General features: G+C 37.9%; 1 protein-coding gene across 1 annotated transcript in view; it reads right to left on the bottom strand.

Annotated features, from left to right (window-relative positions):
• Window positions 1-1,145: 1,145 nt before the first annotated feature.
• LOC143860532 (flowering time control protein FPA-like) overlaps window positions 1,146-21,563 on the bottom strand; it is a 32,888-nt gene continuing 12,470 nt past the window's right edge. Inside the window, exons 2-6 of the mRNA XM_077371215.1 lie at window positions 20,174-20,419; window positions 19,901-20,005; window positions 18,795-19,801; window positions 17,182-18,675; window positions 1,146-1,380 (exon numbers count right to left, since the gene is read on the bottom strand). Coding sequence (XP_077227330.1) covers window positions 17,199-18,675; window positions 18,795-19,801; window positions 19,901-20,005; window positions 20,174-20,419 — 2,835 coding nt within the window. The 3' untranslated portion in view covers window positions 1,146-1,380; window positions 17,182-17,198. The remainder of the gene's footprint in view (window positions 1,381-17,181; window positions 18,676-18,794; window positions 19,802-19,900; window positions 20,006-20,173; window positions 20,420-21,563) is intronic.

Raw genomic sequence — 21,563 nt, 5'->3', positions numbered from 1 at the left:
AACATTGTGGACGGTCTTGAGAATCACACATGGTCCTACCTCTGTCCAAACCTGGCCTACAAGATCAACCTGCTTCTCTTGGCAGAGCGATGCTATTTCGCTGTGGGGAAAATTAATTTTTGAAAAAATTCCATGGAAAATGAGTTTTCCAACATTTGGCTAACTCATTTTCCAGAGTTCATTTTTCCCAAATAAAAAAAATTTCCCCATCTTCTAGGAAAATTTCATGTCTTTCTCTTGATCCAAATACGACCAATACTTTCCTCACTGAAAATTCTATGGAGATGAAAATCGTCATTAGTAGTTGGGTCAAATATCAAGGGGATGCCCTAATTAAGTGCGACTAAGTCCAAACAACGTGTAAAAACTCCTAAAACATCATGTGGCAATCTAAATAACCATGATCCCATGCCAAACCAGCATCCCATGTGTGGCAATGTTTGGCAATCTTTGAAAAAATATTTCATGGAATATTTCTGGGTCAGTTGTGAGTGGAGAAACTTGAGAGGCTGGGAGTGGAGTGTGAAAAGCCCATAAAAATCACGAAAAAAAATATATTAAAACAGAAGTAGGTATTTTTTTCACCATTTTTAGGGATATATTATGCTCTCTCTAATCTCACTGTCCCTCCTCCGCTCCTCTCATAGATTGGTCTGACCAATATTCCATGGAATAATTTTTCATAGTTGTCAAACAAGACCTAAAATCAACAGTTAGCTTTTCATGGTGGAATCCTAAAGGAGGCTTGATTGATCAAGGGCCTAGAATCATCCGATAAAGGTTTTCTCAACGACATTTGGCGGGACGTCGTTTGGACCCATCTGACACCAATATATTGATTCTTGAATATTTCCAATATGGGATCTGCGAGAGTCCATCGCGAAAGACATTTCGTGGCTGGTCCAGCCATCTCGTGAATGAAGACAACAGCTTTTGTCTTCATTCACGAGGTGGCTTGTGTGACAGGAGACAGACCAGCCGTGAAATGCCTTTCACGATGGACGCTAGCAATTCCCTTCCAATATACTGGCATATGGACCCCATCTTATACCAATATTTATTAATATAACAGCCAATATATTGCGATATTTAAAACCATCATACATGCACAACCAATTAAGCCGAAATGTGAAAAACAAAACAAGGAGAAAACAAAGGGGATTAATGTCTAAAAAACACCAAAAAAGTAATAAATACACATTCGAAGGAGGCTTCATAATTCCAAAGTAGTAAAAAAGAGTAGGTACGTTTATGAAAATTCTCACAGGAACAAGACAAGCAGAAATGGTTACACTCCCTTCTTTGCACACAAATATTTACTAATGGGCTATTTTTCTTCCTTCCAATTTCTATATGCTTCCACAGAAGAGGGGGGCCCACCTATAAACGCCACATGGTAATGAGAAATCGTACCATGGAAAAATGAAGGCAATAATTATGGAAAATGTAGTTCGAACGCCCACATAGAAAGCCAGTATCAATATAAAAACAGAAGTGATTTCCACACTCCATTGCTTCAATAAAGCCACTCTTCTCTTTATTTACACTTTTCAAGGTAAGTACCAATGGCTGTTGGAGCTACCAAATAGGTGTCCACCTTAGCAGAAGTGTTAAATAGAGTGACGAGTGCATTTATAATAAGGGAGTGCAGATATCATTCCCAGAAAGTATTTCAATAAGCATACTTAACAATTTTTCTTCATAATACGGAAAGATTCTTGGGTCTGTTTCTTTCAACATAAAATAGGGGTAAAACAAAATTTACGCCCATTTTAAGAGTAAAATGGGAGTAAAATTTGCTTTAAACCAATTTTAAGCATAAAGAAAAGAAACCCTACACGTAAAATGGGCAGCGTAAAATTTGTTTTACGCCCATTTTACGCTGAACAGGAATACAGGGGAGGTTTCGTCAACAATAGTCATCCTTTTATATCAAAGATTCAAGGTTCAAAAAACAAGACGCAGTTGTAACATCAGGTGAATCATACACACATAATCACAAGCACCCCTTGTAGTCTCAAAACACAAAATAGGATAAAAACACAGCGAGTCAACTCGAGCGAGTCACTGGACAATGCAGTCAATCTTTCCTTAATTTGGGCGCAGTCAATTTTTCATTAACACAGTTGAGTGAATAATCGGCATGGCCAACTTTCATTAACTCGGGCGTCGAAAGAATTTTAACTGACATGGAAAAGGTAAAACAAGAACTCGAATTAGAACTCAACCAAGGCAAAGGAGTCAACTCGAGCTGAGTCAATGATTGGCATATGCAGATTTTAAAGTGGTCATAAGGTGTACACACTATTTAAAAGGCCAGAAGTGAGCAACATGCGACTTGATTTTGCCTAACTGATTGCAGATAGGCTCCATGATTTTTATTGTAGACCCTAAGGACCTATTTGTTTTGGATTCTGACAACCGATTGATACCCTATGGCCCTATTTATTTTATAAATGTCATAACCAATGCATTGTTAACTCCTATGTTTGGATACTTCATATAGTTAATTATATATATAGCATTGTTACCAACATTTTAGGCTTCAACTTCAGTATGAGACTTCATAGTGATGACTAAATCAGAGCATGGATTAATTTTATTAAATTCTTTTAAAGCGAAATAGTTTTTAGGGAAAATCATTAAAAAAAATGCAAAGTTTATGCGAAATTGTGAACAAAGGGTGGGCATTTCAAATCTATAAAAAAGAGGCTGTCAGGTACGAAAATAGACCATTTAGGATGAAAATACCCCCCTTGCTTTTTCCGACAAAACAATGGGGTATCCTTCTGGCTTAAATTCGAAAGTCCGAATAATTGTTCGGAAGTCCGACCGGAGACAGTAGAATGGGTTATGCTTCTAGATTATATTCGAAAGTCCGACGGTGACTTCCGAACCACATTTTATACTCTGGAACAATTAGGGAACCACATTTTATACCTCGAAACCACTAGGGAACCACATTTTATACCCCAGAACCACTAGGGAACCACATTTTATACCTCGGAACCACTAGGGAACCACATTTTATACCCCAGAACCACTAGCGAACCACATCTTATACCACGAAACCACTAGAGAACCACATTTTATACCCCGGAACCACTAGGGAACCACATTTTATACCCCGGAACCACTAGGGAACCACATCTTATGCCACATAACCACTAGGGAACCACATTTTATACCTTGGAACCACTAGGGAACCACATTTTCTACCCCGGAACCACTATGGAACCACATTTTATGCCTCGGAACCACTCTTGGAACCACTTAATACCTCGGAACAACTATAATATGGTTCCCAAGTGGTTCCGAAGCCTATGTAATGGTTCCAAAAGGTTTAAAACATTCATGATCAGTTTTAAAATACTATTAGAATGTCACAATCACAAGTAGCACTCTTGGTACCATAATTTAGACTCTTGGAACCACTTAACACCTCGGAACAACTATAATATGGTTCCCAAGTGGTTCCGGAGCCTATGTAATGGTTCCAAAAGGTTTAAAACACTCATGATCAGTTTCAAAATACTATTAGAATGTCTCAATTAGAAGTAGCACTCTTGGAACCATCATTTAGACTCTTGGAACCACTTAACACCTCAGAACAACTATAATATGGTTCCGGAGCCTATGTAATGGTTCCAAAAGGTTTAAAACACTCATGATCAGTTTCAAAATACTATTAGAATGTCTCAATTACAAGTAGCACTCTTGGAACCATCATTTAGACTCTTGGAACCACTTAACACATCGGAACAACTATAATATGGTTCCCAAGTGGTTCCGGAGCCTATATAATAATTCTAAAAGGTTTAAAACATTCATGATTAATTTTAAAATACTATTAGAATGTCACAATCACAAGTATCACTCTTGGTACCATAATTTAGACTATTGGAACCACTTAACACCTCGAAACAACTATAATATAGTTCCCAAGTGGTTCCGGAGCCTATGTAATGGTTCCAAAAGGTTTAAAACATTCATGATCAGTTTTAAAATACTATTAGAATGTCCCCATCACAAGTACCACTCTTAGAACCATAATTTAGACTCTTGGAACCACTTAACACCTCGGAACAACTATAATATGGTTCCCAAGTCGTTTTGGGGCCTATGTAATGGTTCCAAAAGGTTTAAAACACTCATGATCAGTTGCAAAATACTATTAGAATGTCTCAATCACAAGTAGTACTCTTGGAACCATCATTTAGACTCTTGGGACCACTTAACACCTCAGAACAACTATAATATGGTTCCCAAGTGGTTCCGGAACCTATGTAATGGTTTCAAAAGGTTTAAAACACTCATGATCAGTTTCAAAACCAATTTCATACTATTAGAATGTCCCCATCACAAGTATCACTCTTGGAACCATAATTTAGACTCTTAGAACCACTTAACACCTCGGAACAACTATAATATGGTTCCCAAGTGGTTCCAGAGATTATGTAATTTTTCCAAAATGTTTAAAACACTGATGATCAGTTTCAAAACCAATTTCATACTATTATAATGTCCCAATCACAAGTAGCACTCTTAGAACCATAATTTAGACTCTTCGAACCACTTAACACCTCGGAACAACTATAATATGGTTTCCTAGTGGTTCCGGGGCCCTATGTAATGGTTCTAAAGGTTTAAAACACTCATGATCAGTTTCAAAACCAATTTCATACTATTAGAATGTCCCCATCACAAGTATCACTGTTGAAACCATAATTTCTACATACTTGAAGCTATGTTTATCACCCTAGTAGTTTAGTAAGTAATGTTATTTTTTTTGAAAAATGTTGTCTACACTATTGTATTTTGATGAGGGCACTCCTCACTTAATTAAAACTACGGTATGGCCCCCACATAGGATGATCCAAACCGTCCATTAGATGGGCCACAGCCTAAATGGGTTGTGTCCCAAAAATCATTTCCATGGGTTGATCCTAACCCTCCGATCTATAGAGGGTTAGGATCAACCCTCTAACATTCTGATCGAAGGGTTAGGATCAACCTATGGAAATGCTTTTTGGGGCACAACCTATTTAGGCCGTGGTCCATCTAATGGACGGTTTGGATCATCCTTTAGTGCAGGGCCATACAATACTTTTAATAAAGTGAGGAGTGTCCTCATCAAAATACAGTAGTGCGAATAACATTTCTCATTTTTTTCCAAAGAACAATGGCTGTTTTTTATGTTGGCAATGACTGTTTTTCATCAACCCAGGTATTGGCAATGGCTGTTTCTCACGTTGGAACTTGCTTGGGGAAGAAGAAAGAAAATAAAAGGAGGTAGGTGAAATTACTTAGGGATTAGATCCTACATAGTTGGTGGGAAAAAGCAAGGGGGGGTATTTTCATCCTAAATGGTCTATTTTCGTACATGACAGCTCTTTTTTTATAGATTTGAGATGTCCACCCTTTATTCACAATTTAGCATAAACCCTGCATTTTTTTAATAATTTTCCCTAGTTATTAATAATGTAATAATAATAAAGCCATTCAAAAAAATAATTTTTAATAAAAAAAATAAAACTAAAATTTCAAATTTTAAATTATATTAAATTTTAGGGACTGATATCTGCACTACCATATTTTTATAATGGCACTTCTCACTTTATACTTTTCTGATTGGACGTCAATAGCAACATGAGTATTGTAACTAGGGGTGGTCATTCGGTTAAAACCGAACCGAAAAAACCAAAATCTTAAAACCGAATTTATTTCGGTTTCCCAAAATTCTAACCGAAACTGAATTTATGAGAAACAGAACCGAACCGATTACAAATTTAGTTATTCAGTTATAACCGAATAACCGAATTGTGGGAGGAAAAGAGGGAAAAAAGTAAAAATCTGGTTTGTATCGATCATCCGATCGAAATGATTTTGAGCACAACCTAATTAAGTTGTGATCAATCAAATGGACAGTTTTGATCATCCCACGGAGTGCACATAAAGCAACTTTTTTGAAAAAAAAAAAAAATGGTTTCATCCATTATTTCGGTTATTTCGATTAACCGATTTTATTTTTTTTTAGATAACCAAAACCGAAACCGAATTTCCAAACAACTAACCGAAACCGTACCGAAATGGAAAAAAACCGAACCGAACCGACCAAATCGGTTCGTTTCAGTTATAACCGAATAATGCTCACCCCTAATTGTAACTGTTGTGAAAGAGCTAATTAAAAAAGTATAAAACAATGTGAGTAGCGCTATTATCAAAATAGGGTAGTGTTGACATCAATTCCCTAAATTTATGAAAGTGTAATACTTTTTAAAATTTTTAATAAAAATATAATAAACTAATTGTAAAACTAAAAAATAATAAATATTATAATAATATAAATTATTTGGTATCTGCTAGGGACAGTCGCAGAAGGCATTTCACGGGCCATTTGCTACATGAAAGCAGCCACAGCAGATGAATTAAATGAATAAGACAAAATCTGCTGAAAAGTGAGCGAGCCTCTGTGGCTGCTTTCTCATGCAACTGCAAAATGCCTTCTACAATGGTCCCTAGAAAATCCCAAATTCTTTATATCCTTTTATTATTTATTCTATTTTTATAATTCTCAAATATTAGTTAACATTTTTCAATATTTTTATATAACATACATTTCCATTTTTAATGCTTTTATTTATTAAGTTTTGCCTACGTTTCCATATGTTTATCAGATTTTACTAAATTTTTATCAAGAGATTTGCTAGGGACCATTCCAGACGGCATTTAGCGGGCAGGCTGTTGCATGAGCAGCCACCTCAGATGAATTAAATGAATAAGACAATCTGAGCCTATGTGGTTACTCTATCATGCAACAGCCCTCCTGCGAAATGCCTTCTGTGATGGTCCCCAGCAAATCCCTTTTATCAAATATCGAACCAAAACTGACATATTTTCAAATTTCAATGAAGTCGCTGTGTTGGGTTGGGCCAAAATTTGAAACCATAGAGGAAGTGATATATTCACCCCATTTTCTTCCCTGGGCCAGTCCTCCTCAGTGTATTAATGACTGCTCTTTTACACTAAAAGGGGGTGGCCAGAGGAAGAAAAAAGTGGTGCATATGTGAAGAAATAGCCTTAAATTCGGAAATTACACTAGGCCCCTCCACAACAGGCCACATCTTGATCACTTCAGATCATTGTGACACGAATCTGGTGGCAACTAGGGCAAGCCACTCAAGATTGCAGCCTGCAACAATATGGCCAAAAAATCCCCAAATGCAGCTTGTCCTTGAACATTAGGATTTGGGGCATTTTGTTCCAAGGTCCTAGAGGCCAAGAGGGGCACCATGAGTTGATGAGTAGTTAAGGGCTTGGAGACTACATCTAAAAGGAAGATGTGAAGCGTAGGGACTGTATACTCACTTGAATATTAATACAAATCCTGAATCTCTCTTCTTTGATAGTATGATAGTGGAAGGAGACTCAAAATGCGATTAGGTGGTTAAAGGATAGTCTCTTCTTGGCAGTTTGTGTTAGTAGTCAGCAGAGAGAGTCTAGAGCTTTTTTATTTCCTTCCCCCATGGCGGTTCTTTTGCTGGATTCAGTTCTTTTCTTCTAACCATCTAGGTCGTGGGGGGTTCCTCTTTCTATTTATCAAAAAACTCTTTTATCATTCAAAGAAAAAAAATAGATCAGACTACCAAATAAGTAAAAGGGATTTTTACCTGGCAAGAGGATGTGCAAGGTTTACAAATCTTTAACCATCTAAATGTAGCCTAATTATCCAACATGAAGAAATCAATATTCTTGCTTTCCTAACAGATCCAACAAAAGGCAAATCATCCTTGAAGTTTTTTCTGGGTTTTGTTTTTCTTGGACAGTAAATATGTAATCTAACCTCAAGACCAAGACCCATTAAGTTTTAAACATTTTAAAGCATGGCAATCAATCCCATTTCTGCTTGCTTTGACTGCATACAGAAAAAACAGACCCTCCTAAATTTCATGGATTTCAGACCAACTTCTGATTGCAACTTCATGAAAACAATTTCAGGTTGAAAAAATTTATGCTACTTAAGTAAGAAAAGCTACATGATATCAAGCTTAACAGTTCTCATCCTAGCAACTCTGTCCAAAATCTGCTGAAAAGGTTATGTACTACCAAAAGTTTTGTTCTTCCCTGGGAGTATCTCTTGAAGGTAATGTGCTACCAAAAGAATGACAAGATTGACTCAGGGAGTTTAAAACTGTGAAAAACGACACTGCATCCACGCCAACATTGGCACAACTAATGGGTCTGCTTCAAATGGGATCAAACGCGATAACCATGGGCAGCCCCATCACCTGTGCCAATGACTCATGGGTAAAAAGTCTATCTTCCTGGGATACTTCCTGTCATAAAATTGCAGGGGAGTCAATCCACAAGAGGTTAGTGCCATACATGCTACTGCTCTATCGCTATCCTATTGTTTTACGACAATTATCATTCTTGAAATAAGGCCTACCTAGGTTGAACACGTGTCAGATTCCAATACTTAAGGATTCACGGCAACACTTCGAGAACTATTTAGTCTCTTTTTTTTCCTAAATACTACCAAAAATTTTAGAATTATCACTTCTTTTGAGTTTTATCTATCCTAATAGTGTGTTCTAATATGAAAATAAAACATTATATTTACTTAACCTACTAAAAATTTCAATGTATAATTATATTATCATTAAACAAATTATAATTAGCCGAATCTACGAATCATTTTATTGAGGTTAATCGAATCCGATAATTGATGCCCTGTCAGATTCTGACATTTGTATCCATACACATGCAACATAGATCCTAGTATGTTGCGTGCAGTTCCACTTCAATAACCAACGGTCTATTAATGATGAACTTATTGGTAAAAATTTCTAGTCTGTAAGACAAAACCGGCATTCCTTTTATGAGAGAATTATAAGATTCTTTTGAAAAGAAATGAGGTTGAACTCATGGCACCTACATTCATGAAACATATATTTCATTTCTGAATGAAATATATGATTCTTGTAAATAGAATTCGATTTGAACTGCCAATCATTGTCCAGGTATTTGAATTGAATTTGTAGGATCTAAACACTCGCTATGATCTGAGAAAAACGCCTTACTCGTGTTTTGTTTTTCGTTCGGGGGGAGGGGGATTCCCAAGAAGATGATATCAGGATGGAATTTTGAATGGTACATCAACACGGGTGTGATCCAGGAGGGGATTTTGTGCATTATTCGTTATTAGTTGTAAGGAATCTCAAATGGTGTTTCCATCAAACTTTTATAGTCAATCGTGACTTTATATCAGCGGTTATACTGATTATAGATGTAGTTCAAAAGCAGCATATATATACTCAATTAAGTTTTGAATTAATTAGGCATGATTTCACAAGACACTAATAAAATCATTAACTCGTACTTTTTTGGCAATATTATTATTATTATTATTATTATCATATCATCTCCAGTATTTTCTCTAAATAATTTCCAGTAATGACAATATTATACACATAATTACAAAAGGTTGACAAGCAAAAATAGATCATCTCAACGCTAAGGCACTATAAAACCATAAATTTAGAAAAAACATGGATATTTATAAATTTAGCTATGGTATATGGTAAGCTGTAAAATACCCAAGAATTGATAAGTGTGCTTTTAATCTACACAATCACATAGAAAGGTTCTCACGAAGCATATGAGCAGCAGATGATGCACTAATAGGCATTCAAAGTAAACTAAAATCAACAGCATAAATCCTACAACCGGGAAAAAAATACCACCACAAATGTATTAAGCATATGAAGGTAGCTATAGTATCCACAGAACAAGTAACATATTGTTGACAACCTCGAAAAGAAATGCATCCTAAAGCTAATGTTCATACAAAGAGCTGATGTTTGGCTGAATGTCTATGATTCCAGGTTGAAGTAATAGAACACTAAACATATCAAGTCGATGGTCAATATGATTCCCTTTTTTGAATGGGAAGTAAAATCCTTTTTGGAAGCTATGGACTATTTTTTAACTTTCTTGAATAAATCTAGCATTTTATTTTAAGCAGAAGTAAGTGACTTTTTATCAAGCAAACCACTGCTAAGATTAGGGATATTAACACGAAAATTAGCATCTTCAATGCAGTAAAATGTCTCCCTTTTCAAGAGGTCAAGACTGTTGATCCTCCCCAACGTCGTCGTCCAACCAAATGCTCGCACTCTTGGGAAAATATGGGCCTTCCAAATAAGTCCTCAAATAATACGACATCTGCAACAAAGTTGCTTAAGAACTTCGACAAAACACCTTGGGAGTTTAAAACCCAAACTCTTTCATTATCCTCCACATGGGACACAAAGACCTTGATGCAGTGCACATGATGAACACGGTGTAAGAGGAATTCGGTCTTCCACAAAATTGGGGCCCACACCTGATGGTGTGTTATTTTAAGTCTATTCAAGTTGTAAGTAATAGGGCCCACTTTATGTTGTCTTTTAAGGGAAACGATATATTCGCCCCCTTTTCTTCTCTGGGTCACCCCTTTGTAGTGTAAACTGAGTATCATAAATACACTAGAGGGGTGGCCTGGAGAAGAAAAGAGGGTGAATATATCATTTCCCCTTTTAAATTTAAGTTGAGTTATTCCTTTCCACCTCTCAATCACTCTCGACCTCCATCTCTTTCGCATGGATGGAGGGTTCAGGATTGGCTACGAGACCGATGCTCCTATGGCAGACACTAGTTGCAGGGTCAAAAATATAGGGCTAAGAGACTGTGGGCGCAGGGTTTCAGGATTGATCTTGATGAGAAAAGTTCAGGAAAATATTGGAAAAGTAGGACGGCAAGGTGTCTAGAGAGATGGGAAATATAGTTTAGGAATGTGGCTGGTAATAGAGGTTATGGGAGGTGTTTGGGGATGTATATTGAATGTGGGAAAAGGAATAGGCTGTGAAAGGAAGATGGAGCAGATATAACACAGTTTCTGTAGGAGGGATTAGGGATTGTTTAGGGAGAAGCAGATCAGGAACTAGGAGCAGTGATTCAATAAGCGGAATCAACAGAGAGTAAACAAGAGGAATGGAAAGAAAGCAGACTTGTAATCACTCCAAGTCCCCCCTAGACATTACACATAGGGTTTGAAGCATCACAATTCAAGCAAGCAGGCATCAGCAAGCAATCTGAAATCATTCAAATAATCGATCTATGGCTGCCTATAAAATCTCTAATCTGGCTCTCTAATCTGGGAAGCATAAACCTATCCTCTAATGACACATGGCCATATGACTTATCAACAAGACTTGGTCAAAACTCCTATGTAGACCTAGTCAAATCCCACAAAAAATTGTTCTCCCCCTAATGTTGCGAGTACAAGGCGGGCCCAACTTAATAACTTAAGTGAATTTTAAACATATGTGCGCCCTCTTACTCACTTAAATAAGTGATTTAATGACAAAAGCTCTAACTTCCCTCACGACAAAAGGAAAGACAAATGCACTCCTTTGGCTAAGGAATCTCCCATGTGGGCCCTCCTTCATTCTCTTGCCAAATCGCCATTGGGGCTCTGGAGTTGGTTCCTTGATGTCTTCTCTAGTACACCTTCAAGGGATTTTTGGTTCTTGGTTCTCCCCCTTATGTTGCAAGAGTAAGGCGGGCCCCCGCTTAAGTCAATAACTAAAGTGAATTTTAAACATATGCGGGCCCTCTTGGTCACTTAAATAAGTGATTTAATGACAAAAACCTAACTTCCCTCACAACAAAAAGGAAAGAAAAATGCACCCCTTTGGCTAAAGAATCTCCCATGTAGGCCCTCCTTCATTCTCATGCCAAATCGACACTGGGCCTTCGGAGTTGGTTGCTTGATGTCTTCTCTGGTACACCTTCAAGGGCTGCTTTTGATTCCTATCAACCTACCATCCAATTCCACCTATCAATCTCTATCTTTTGAAAACCTAACGGTCCATAAATCACTGTGAGAATCCACCTAAAAGTAACTTCCTGCTTCGATAGAAAAATCATAAGGGTTTATCTTGCTATAATACACAGTTGTGTATTCAACGCTTCTAAATCCCATCACTGGCAATATCCCTAGCCAACACTCTTGCAGCCAAGAAGACCCATTCATATCTCCTCCCCCAAATTTGGTGGATATAGAATCTCTCGATCTCCAATTTTGATTCTTGGATAAGAAGAACATCACTCTTATGATGCCCTACCAAGTTTGTCACTGCCCTCCTCCTCTTCTTCCCCAAACCCACCACCCCTTATCCAAGATGCTCTTCATATCAAATTGGAATTCAGCCCCATACAACTGGTCCCTAATTTGGAATTGCAATTGATTGTGCTCATACCGAATTGGTCAGCTTCCAAAGCTATTTTCCCCTTCCTATTTTCCAGCTTCTCAAAATAGCTCCGTAAACTCGTCATCTAATCCCGCTAGACACCCTGATGGGGATCATCCTTCACAAGAGAAAAAAGACTAAATCTGTTAGTGAGGTTCATTAGTAGTGTCATAGCGTTTCTTTTCTCTGTAGAGATATAATTATCTTTTATTTTTAGAGGGGTTTTGGGTTTTTCTTTTTAATTGGGAGGGCTTTTATCAATTCGAAATTTAACTGAGTCATGAGTGACCTAATTCTAGACGAATAGAATACAAGTTTTATTCATAGTTGTTAGTTGTTGGTTCCAAGTAGGAAGTTCATTTGCTTCTTGTAAGTCATAAAAAGGGGTTTGGCTTGTAAACACAAGAAATAGTTGATGAATAAAATTTTCAAGAGCATTTGAAGCCTTTCTAATTGTCGTGTGGATTCATTGCATCATCCCCTGTAGGTGGATTCCTTGTTTTTTTTTTATGGCTGCAATTTCATTCAAAAGAAGAAGCAGAAGACCAACGTGGTCAACTGCAAGATACAAAGAGAAACAAACAAAAGGAAATAAAGAAACACAGAGCAACAGTCAAAAGAGAACAATGATCAAGGGAGGAGGAAGTCAAACATCTCCAGCCCCCGCCTCCCCTCAAGGTGGATTCCTAGAGATCAAAGGTGTATTCCTTCGAAAAATCCGAGCATACCCACAAGGTGGATACCTAGTGATCAAGAGTGGATTCCTCTGATAAAGAGTGTCGTCTTAGGTGGATTCCTAGATACTATTAGTGGATTCTTTTGATAAACCCTATCCCTCAACTTTTCTAAATAATTGGCCTGTTTTCCTCTTCCCTTTTCCCTTTTTATTGATTTCCATTATTGTTTTTTTTTAATGGTTCCATTACTGTTAATTATTCTCAAATCTTGAATTTTGATTCCTTGATCTTGAATACATCTTGATTTAAAATCTTCATTCTTGATAATGATTTTTTGAATATAAAATCTTCATATATAGTAGAAACACCTCTTTGGTCTCCAATCTCAAGCATTCCTACATCTCTATACCCAAACACTTTATTTATTTATTTTTGAACGGTTAATACCCAAAAACTTTATGTTCTCCCCCCAAATTGGATGGTAGAGCCAAAAACCTACCTGTCATGTCTGTAACCTCATCCTCAAAATCCCCTTCAACAAAGTTGCTTACCAACCATTTTGAGCAAAGCCCTCCATAAAAAAGTTTTTAGAATAATTAACACCTACCTTACCCTTCCTTTTGGTAGAACAACAATTGGATGCTCTTCACATCACTAAACAATTTTGAGGGAACATTAAGACTATGGGATCTACCTCACAGAAGGACATGACTGAGCGTCAATGTCCAAGCTTGCCTTCCATTCTAAAAAGATGAGAGGACACTCCTGGCACCTCCTTCCCATGCACTGATGCGCGGTAATACTTTATTCTAAATGTTCATGATGCCACCTCCACGCCCAAATTATAGATCTGCAGTAGCACTTGATTCTACCTGTTCACGAGGCCATCTTCACACCTAAATTCTAAATCTTTATTAAATATTGCAGCACCTTTCAACTTGCACCCCCTCCCCCCCCAAACACACACATCAAACCACCACCAAAAACACACACACACACACACACACACACACACACACACACACACTCTCATCAAGGGTTGGGCCAATAGGGAAGTCTCCTTCCCTATATTCGATTCACTCTATCTTTCCTAGCCATCCTTACGAGACTCTCTAATACCATTCTTTCAGCGATATAAAATATCATTAAAGAACAAAAGAAATATTAAAGAAAGAAAGGGATTAAGTCACGACCAAAGGTTTCACCAAAGATAAAACATCTCTATGTACCCATTTTAGTGAGCATGCATACTAACGCATTAGCCCTACGAGGAATAGATGCATCCTTCCCTATTCACAAATCAAACAACTAATTAATGGTGCGGGCCACTCTACATGGTCTATTCTCTTTGTTTTTTTCCATGAGAACACAATAGAATGATAAACCTCTACGTACAAAGATACCCCCAACTTATCCATGCTTACTTGAAAATCAATAAGGGCTTTTGTGTCCACTTCAATTGAGTCTGACATTATTTAATCCCTATTGCCTCCTTCTTAAAGTCAACAATCCTTAACAACTGCCATTTTCCTCCCCATATAACTGGTTCAATGCCTCTACTCTCCTGTTTAAATATATCCCAAGAAAGGTCGTCACCAAGACCAGCTACTCCATTCCACCACTGACACATGCCCATGGAGTAGGTAACAGTAGGCCTCCTTTTCCCACCTCAATTGAGGACCCTCCCGCCCTTCCTAGAGCAAAACCAACCTTAAAGACCACAACTGCTTTGCGCCCCCCCCCCCCCCCCCCCCCCACACACACACATGTTTCCTTCAGCACCAGTGCACCACTTCACCCATGCCATCTCAGTTGACAAGGGACCCCCACCCAGATTCATGAATTTGTCATTTTCTACATTGGCATACAAATGCCAAAATCACCTTTCCCTCCTCACATCCCCTTAGACACCACTTCAGCCATGTCATCTTACCTGACGAGGGACCCTTAACTGGAATCAAGCATATGGCATCTACCACATTGGCATACAAGCATATGACATCTGCACCACTAACTCCCTCTTATGCTGGTACGCAAAGCTTCCCCGTCAGAATATGTTGCATCAACAAGGAGTGGGTCCTGTACTGGAGACACTCGTTGAAGTTGAAGCGTTAAAATTAGCGCTTCATAACGCGAATGCATGGGAAAACATAACCAACACAAATCCTAGTCGACTCACCAAGGTGCAATCAAGTACTCGATTGACACGGTTATAGGTTGGGATATTCATAGAAGTTTTGATCAACTTGGTAGGTAGAAATGCAGGTTTGGACAAGAACTCAGCCAAGGCAGAAAGAGTCAACTAGGGCGAGTCGGCGATTGACCCGGGAGTTTTGAAATAGTGATAAAAACACAACAAAATATATGCCTCACTATGTTACCTTGTTTAAACATTATTTTATATTTCACTCTAAACTTTGATGCAAATATCTCTTTGCAACATTACATGATCTTGTGATTATTGGACTTTGTGCATTCAAGCTGGTCAGTGTGCTATTTTACCTTCATATAAAATTTTGGATGTACTTAATTTGAATCTTTGATGCTTTAAAAATTAACCTAGAGTATGAATTTATGGAGCTCAATAATCATAATCTTAGTTTAATATGTAGATACATTCATTTACCTATAATCATTTCCCTAAATTAATTCCATAAGAGAATAGAGTAAGTCCTGAAAATTTTCGGGTTTTCTAATCATCCAAAATGTAAGTCCTAAAGTTTTTCAGATATCTAATCATCCAAAATAATCATTGTTTTTCTTTTTCCTTGCCTTGGGAAATGACATCTGCATTCCATCTATTAATAATGGCACCACTCACTTTTATTAAACACTTCTTTTCATTGGTTGTTGATAGCTTTTCAGGAACGTAGAAACTAGAGAGGTGTAAAACGAAGGGAGGAGTATCATTATTAAAAATATAGGCACGCAAATATTATTTCCCTCCTTTTTTGGAAATACCCTATTCTCCTTTGCCCTTAGTTTGTCTATTGTTTTCTCTTCGGAAATTCAACAAATCAGTTGGTGGACCAATTTACATCTAAGTTGTGATTTACCCATATGACATTATTAGTGCAGAAAAGACCTTAGTAGCTTTCCACATAATCTGCCTATGATACCCTGATACTTGTAGAGGCACAATGTACACTCGTCCCAGATACCATGGATACTTTTGTTAGTCAAAATAAGTATCATGCTTTCGTGTCACGCTCTTCAAATTAACTATTTTATTTTTCTTTCTGCATTTTGCAAATATAATTGAGTATGTGAGTCCTACAAATCCTATTTTAAATTTATTATTAATCACATCTTCTAAGTTAAATCCAATTAAGCTTTATGATATTTTACTCATAGATGTCTTGTGTCTTATCTCGTGGTTTGGGATACTCATGTCCATATTCGTGTCAAACGTCAAATGGTATCTCTGTTCCGATGTCTATGTCCATATTAGGTCCTACACCCAATCCAGAAGCTCCTATTGTTCTTCACGCCAAATACTAGCAGGTCCACCAACATGATTCCATCAAGACTACCATTAACTCAATTAATTATGCACTAGTAGTTCTTTAATATTCCTAACCGAGATACTCTAAGCTCCTGTAAATGTGTTTGCAAAATAAGCTAATTCTATAATATATTATATAGATAAGTAGTTTGAAGTCTTTAATATCATTTTATACAATTGCTTCCAAGGCACTCCAGCTTTTCTGAAATATTTTGGAAACTGCCACTTCCATGCTTCCATACATGAATTGCCTCCACTCACAGCTACTTTGATATCAGTAATGTTGATAGTCCAACAATAAAATACTCAAAAGTGGTACTATCATTACTCAAAAGCCTGCTACAAGTCTCTAGGGCCAGAAACATCAAATGATTGATAGATTTTCCTCAAAAGACTGCTAGAGATGTTAATGCATAAAGTTCCAAAACGATGGCATGGAATATGATAAATAATAGATTTTCCTCAAGAGACTGCTAAAGATGTTAATGTATAGAAGCATAGTTCCAAAATTATGGTATGGAATATGATACAGAAGAAATATACAACTAAACTAATATGCTTCCACATCGTAATAATATAAACCAACGGGATCATTCTCCATTATAAGGGTAGAAATTAAATCATTTAAAGCAGGCAAACAGAGCTTCACATAAAAAGGAACTCACTTTCATGATATGGATCAAAATTCAAGCAGAAAGAATACCTGGTAAGTGGTTTTTATCATTGATGATTGGTGGAGGCTTGAGCATTCGCTTGCTGCTGTTGCTGTTGTATTTGGAGGAGGAGGCTGGCAGCAAATTGGAGTGTTGATTGGTACCGTTGGTTCTTATCTGCCTCATTTTCAGATGTACGCTGACCTGGAGCTGAGAGAGAAGACTGTAGTTGTTGCACCTGATTAGGAAACTCTGCATTTACTTCATTTACTAATGGGGTCACACCGATTTGTGTCTGGGATGTGTTTCCACCCTGATTAGGAAACTCTGTCTTTACTCCATTGAGCTGATACTGTTGAGGTTGGAGCTGATACTGTTGATTGGCCTGGGGGACAGTAAACTGGCCGCCTTGGGACACCTGATTAGGAAACCCTGCCTTTAATTCATTTACCAGTGGGGTCACACCCATTTGTGTCCGGGATGTGTTTCCGCCCTGATTAGGAAACTCTGCCTTCACTTCATTGAGCTGATACTGTTGATTGGCCTGGGGGACAGTAAACTGGCCACCTTGGGATGGGATCGCAAAGTTATTCAATGGTCTGGAGGGAATAGAAGGATTTTGCAGGTTCAGAGAAGGGTCCTGAATTTGAGTGCTACCCAGGATGACTTGTGAGGAGTGTTCTGGCACATTTGCATTAGCAAAAGTAGGAAATTGAGAAAAAAGTGGTGCCTGATTATTAAATTGATGCCCTAAGTGTTGTGATGGATGAGCTGATTGTTCTTCTATTAGATTGTATTGACTACCAGAAACCATTGTGTGAAGTTCTTGTCTCCACTTATCCTGTGTCCCAGAAGAAAATGACGGTGGCCTGACAGAAGAGCTCAAGGTCACTTGAGCAGTTGTCGACACCGGAGTTTGGGTATTTGCAGGAATTAAGGCAGCTAAAGTAGCAATAAGCTCTGGTGTCAAGGAAACTCCAGTTTGTAGGGGTGCTGCGGAATTACTAGCATAATCCGGGGGAACAGACTGTGTCGCACGAGATTCCTCGACATGTGTTAACGATGGTTTTGCACCTTCTGCATGAGCCGAGGAGTTCTCATGCAAAAACCTGCTGTATTCCATTTGCAAAACTTGATTATCTTTTTGAGGAACTAAATTATAATCAGATTGTGAAGGAGGAAATTGCTGTCTATCATTGTATTGTAGTGGTGGAGGAATGGGCGGCGGTGGTTGTTGTTTGGCAATGCCAGTTGATTGCTGTGGCAATCTAAGAACCACCCCATACAGACGATCGGGACCAGAAACTTTCAAAACCTTGGTTAAAAACTCTGATGGAGGCACCAAAAACAAGGTAGTTCCATCATCGAATTTCGCAACACCAGCCCGATTTTTCGCACCCAGGTAACGCAGAAATTCTGTGTAGGAAGCAAAGTCCTCTTCACTGTCAGGCAAGAAGAAAACAATTTCATAACCACTTGCTTCAGCATAGTGTTTTGTGAGCATATCCAACCCTGTTCTAGCTGAACAATTCACGATCTCAGGGCTGCAAAACAGAAAATTGTATACCATCATTAAAATAAGGAACAAATTTAAAGAAATAAAGAGAAACACTAACAAAAAGCGCTGTGAATGGGTTGGAAGACGGGTGATGATTAAACTTACAGATGGGAGTCTATCCCCTTCCCTATGGGTACACACCGAGCATGACAAACAGGGGTTCCACCTTTAGCAATAACACCACGCCAACAGTGATCACTATTTGGACGGCCCTGGTGCTCACCATGCCCAGAAAGTTCTATAATTGGACCCCTTAAACCCATGGGACTGCTATGAATTTGAATTTGAACATTTGAAGGTGGAACAGAAGGACCTCTATCGAGTTGTGGTCCAAACCCAAATGAAAGATCCCCAATTCCCGGATTATCCATCTTTTCTGCATGAAAAGAACCATCATCAACAGATGAATGGCCATCAATCCTTGACCTCTTTGGCTCCCTTTGAAAAGGATTGCCCTCAAATCCATCCCACATACCAGGAGTGGGCCTAATGGGTGGACGCATGCCTTGTCCTGGAGAAGGGAGTATACCTTGTGCAAGGGGAGATAGTCTTCTCCAATTTGTAGCCATCGAGTTGTTATGATTTGCATCAGGATAATTATGAGGAAAACCAGGGAAATCATTAAAAAACTCTGGGCCTGCATGGAGTGGGTCAAAACTCTGTGGTGCAAAAAGCGTCATCAACATATTTGGGTCAGGAAAATTGTTTGGACCCATTGGTCGGGTCTGACCAAATATTTCCAAAGGCTCAGGTCCGAACGGAAAATCATTGAAGAACATATCTGGCCTAGGTCCTCTAATTCCAGGAAAAAACGGTGGATTATTATCCCTCCCAGGTCCAAACTCACTGCTTGAAAACAGTATCCGTATCCTAGGATCATTAAAAAGACGACCTTCAAGGCCTTCTTTAGCACGCCGAGCTTCATCAATACTCCGGAATTCTACAAAGGAATAGTGCCTTGATGGGAAGCTTTTAATTCTTTCAATTTCACCAAATAGAATCATAGCATTATGGAGCATCTGCTCATCAATCTGAACAGAAGGAGGATATCCTATCCACAAAATATTGCTTGGTTGGCCTTCTCCTCTTCGGCCCCCGTACGGTTGAGATGACTTTAGCAAACATGACACAACAAAGCAAAACATAAGTCACTATAAAATGAGATATCTAGCATGAACCCATTAAGAATCAAGTTGGTGATTTGGAACTACCTGATGCCTTTTAGGTCCAAATTGGGAGGATTCACGGAAATTTCTCATTGCATCTGGTGGCATCCATAATGACTCTCTCGAATCATGATAGTCAGACCAATTTTCCTGTTGAAAGAAGGGCAATGAAATCAATAGCCAACCAAACTTTCATGTAAATATACAACAGCAACTCCAATGTATGCTTTCAAAGCAAAACTGAAAATAAATCTGCAAGTAGGATCAGCACAAAAGCTGTAAATGATGAAAAAAAGCTATAAAAAAGAAATTACATACTCTTCTTGAAAGTTGTGACCTCAAAAAATCTACTCGTATTTGCTCTCCACCTAAACGCTTTCCATTCATATTTTTCAAAGCTGCAACAGCATCTTCTAAGTTATAATAGTCAACAAGAGCCGTGTTACGATCCCTGATAAATTTGAATTCCTCAATTTTTCCAAATTTCAAAAACTCGTCTTCAAGCTGTTCCTTTGTGACAGATGAACTAATTGCACCTACCCAGAGATGTTTACCCGGTCTAGCCTGCGAAATGGTAATGGATAAGAACTCCCAATGCATGGCCAAACAAAACTTGGAAAGAAATTTTCATCACAGAGAGTGTAAAGCATGCCATAGCTCTGTTTTGAAAGTGAACTACGAAACAAACTACTCCTTTGGTATTTATCAAATTAGAGAACTAGTGAGAAAGAAACTTCGTAATCACAACTCCTCTGAAAACTATATTAATTGTGACCAAAGTTAAAATTAAAAAAAAACAAATTCAAAGAAAGTGGCAGTTCAAATATTTACTGTTACCATTCAGAAAAAAACAAGTGGCAGGTCAAAATACAAATCAAACTATGTTCATTTTTTTTGAATAGTCGTATCAAACTCTATTCATCTGGATTAATCTCATTGAGGGTACGTGAATTCAGGTGCATAATAAGGAAAGAATCTATCCAAAAAAAAAAAAAATGCTCCAAAGAGCTCTAGTTTTAAAACCAATTCATATGTACAACTCCTGATGTAGGAGGGCAATTCATTTCAAGGATTCTTGATATATCTTTTATGGATTCATGCTACATTTGACACATTTGACAAAGAATTAAGGCTTTGGTATTGCCAACTATAGCATGGAGCTCAAACACAAATTTGAGCACTGTCGACAGATCAAATTTCCAAGTATGACAACAAATGAATTGGCCATCACATTGTTTTCATGCAACCCAGCACTGATAGAAGTCAACTCTAGGATTATGTAAATCCACTGGATTTTATTTATTTATTTATTTGTTTTTTGAAATGAACGTAATCCACTGTATAGGCACCAGAGTATATACTCTAGATCGTGATTGCTAACATGCATAAGTTGTCATTAGCAAAACAATTTCCCTTGTTTCATCAGGAGGTTAAACTTCTGAGCACAAACAAATATCGTATTTTTCTAGAATCATCACAAAGGACTCAAAAGATAAGAGTGAATTTCAGCAACATAAAACCTTTACCACTACAATAGGTTACATCCAAATTGGTCACCACTCCACGTGAAAAGTTGTGTTTCAAGTATATAATTGAAATGCCCTTGAGATTCTATCCATGGATTGTCACGGTAAAACTAGATTATTGAAGCAAAAGATGATCATGATTCAAAGTCTCGTAGATTCTCACATTTATTAGCAAGAAAACA

The sequence above is a fragment of the Tasmannia lanceolata genome, unplaced genomic scaffold, assembly GCF_043159265.1.
Source record: "Tasmannia lanceolata isolate RefF3 unplaced genomic scaffold, GAP_Taslan_0.1 ptg000037l, whole genome shotgun sequence".
Lineage (NCBI taxonomy): Eukaryota > Viridiplantae > Streptophyta > Magnoliopsida > Canellales > Winteraceae > Tasmannia > Tasmannia lanceolata.
Note: the sequence above shows the minus strand (reverse complement) of the source record. Positions and strands in the feature narration are given on the sequence as shown.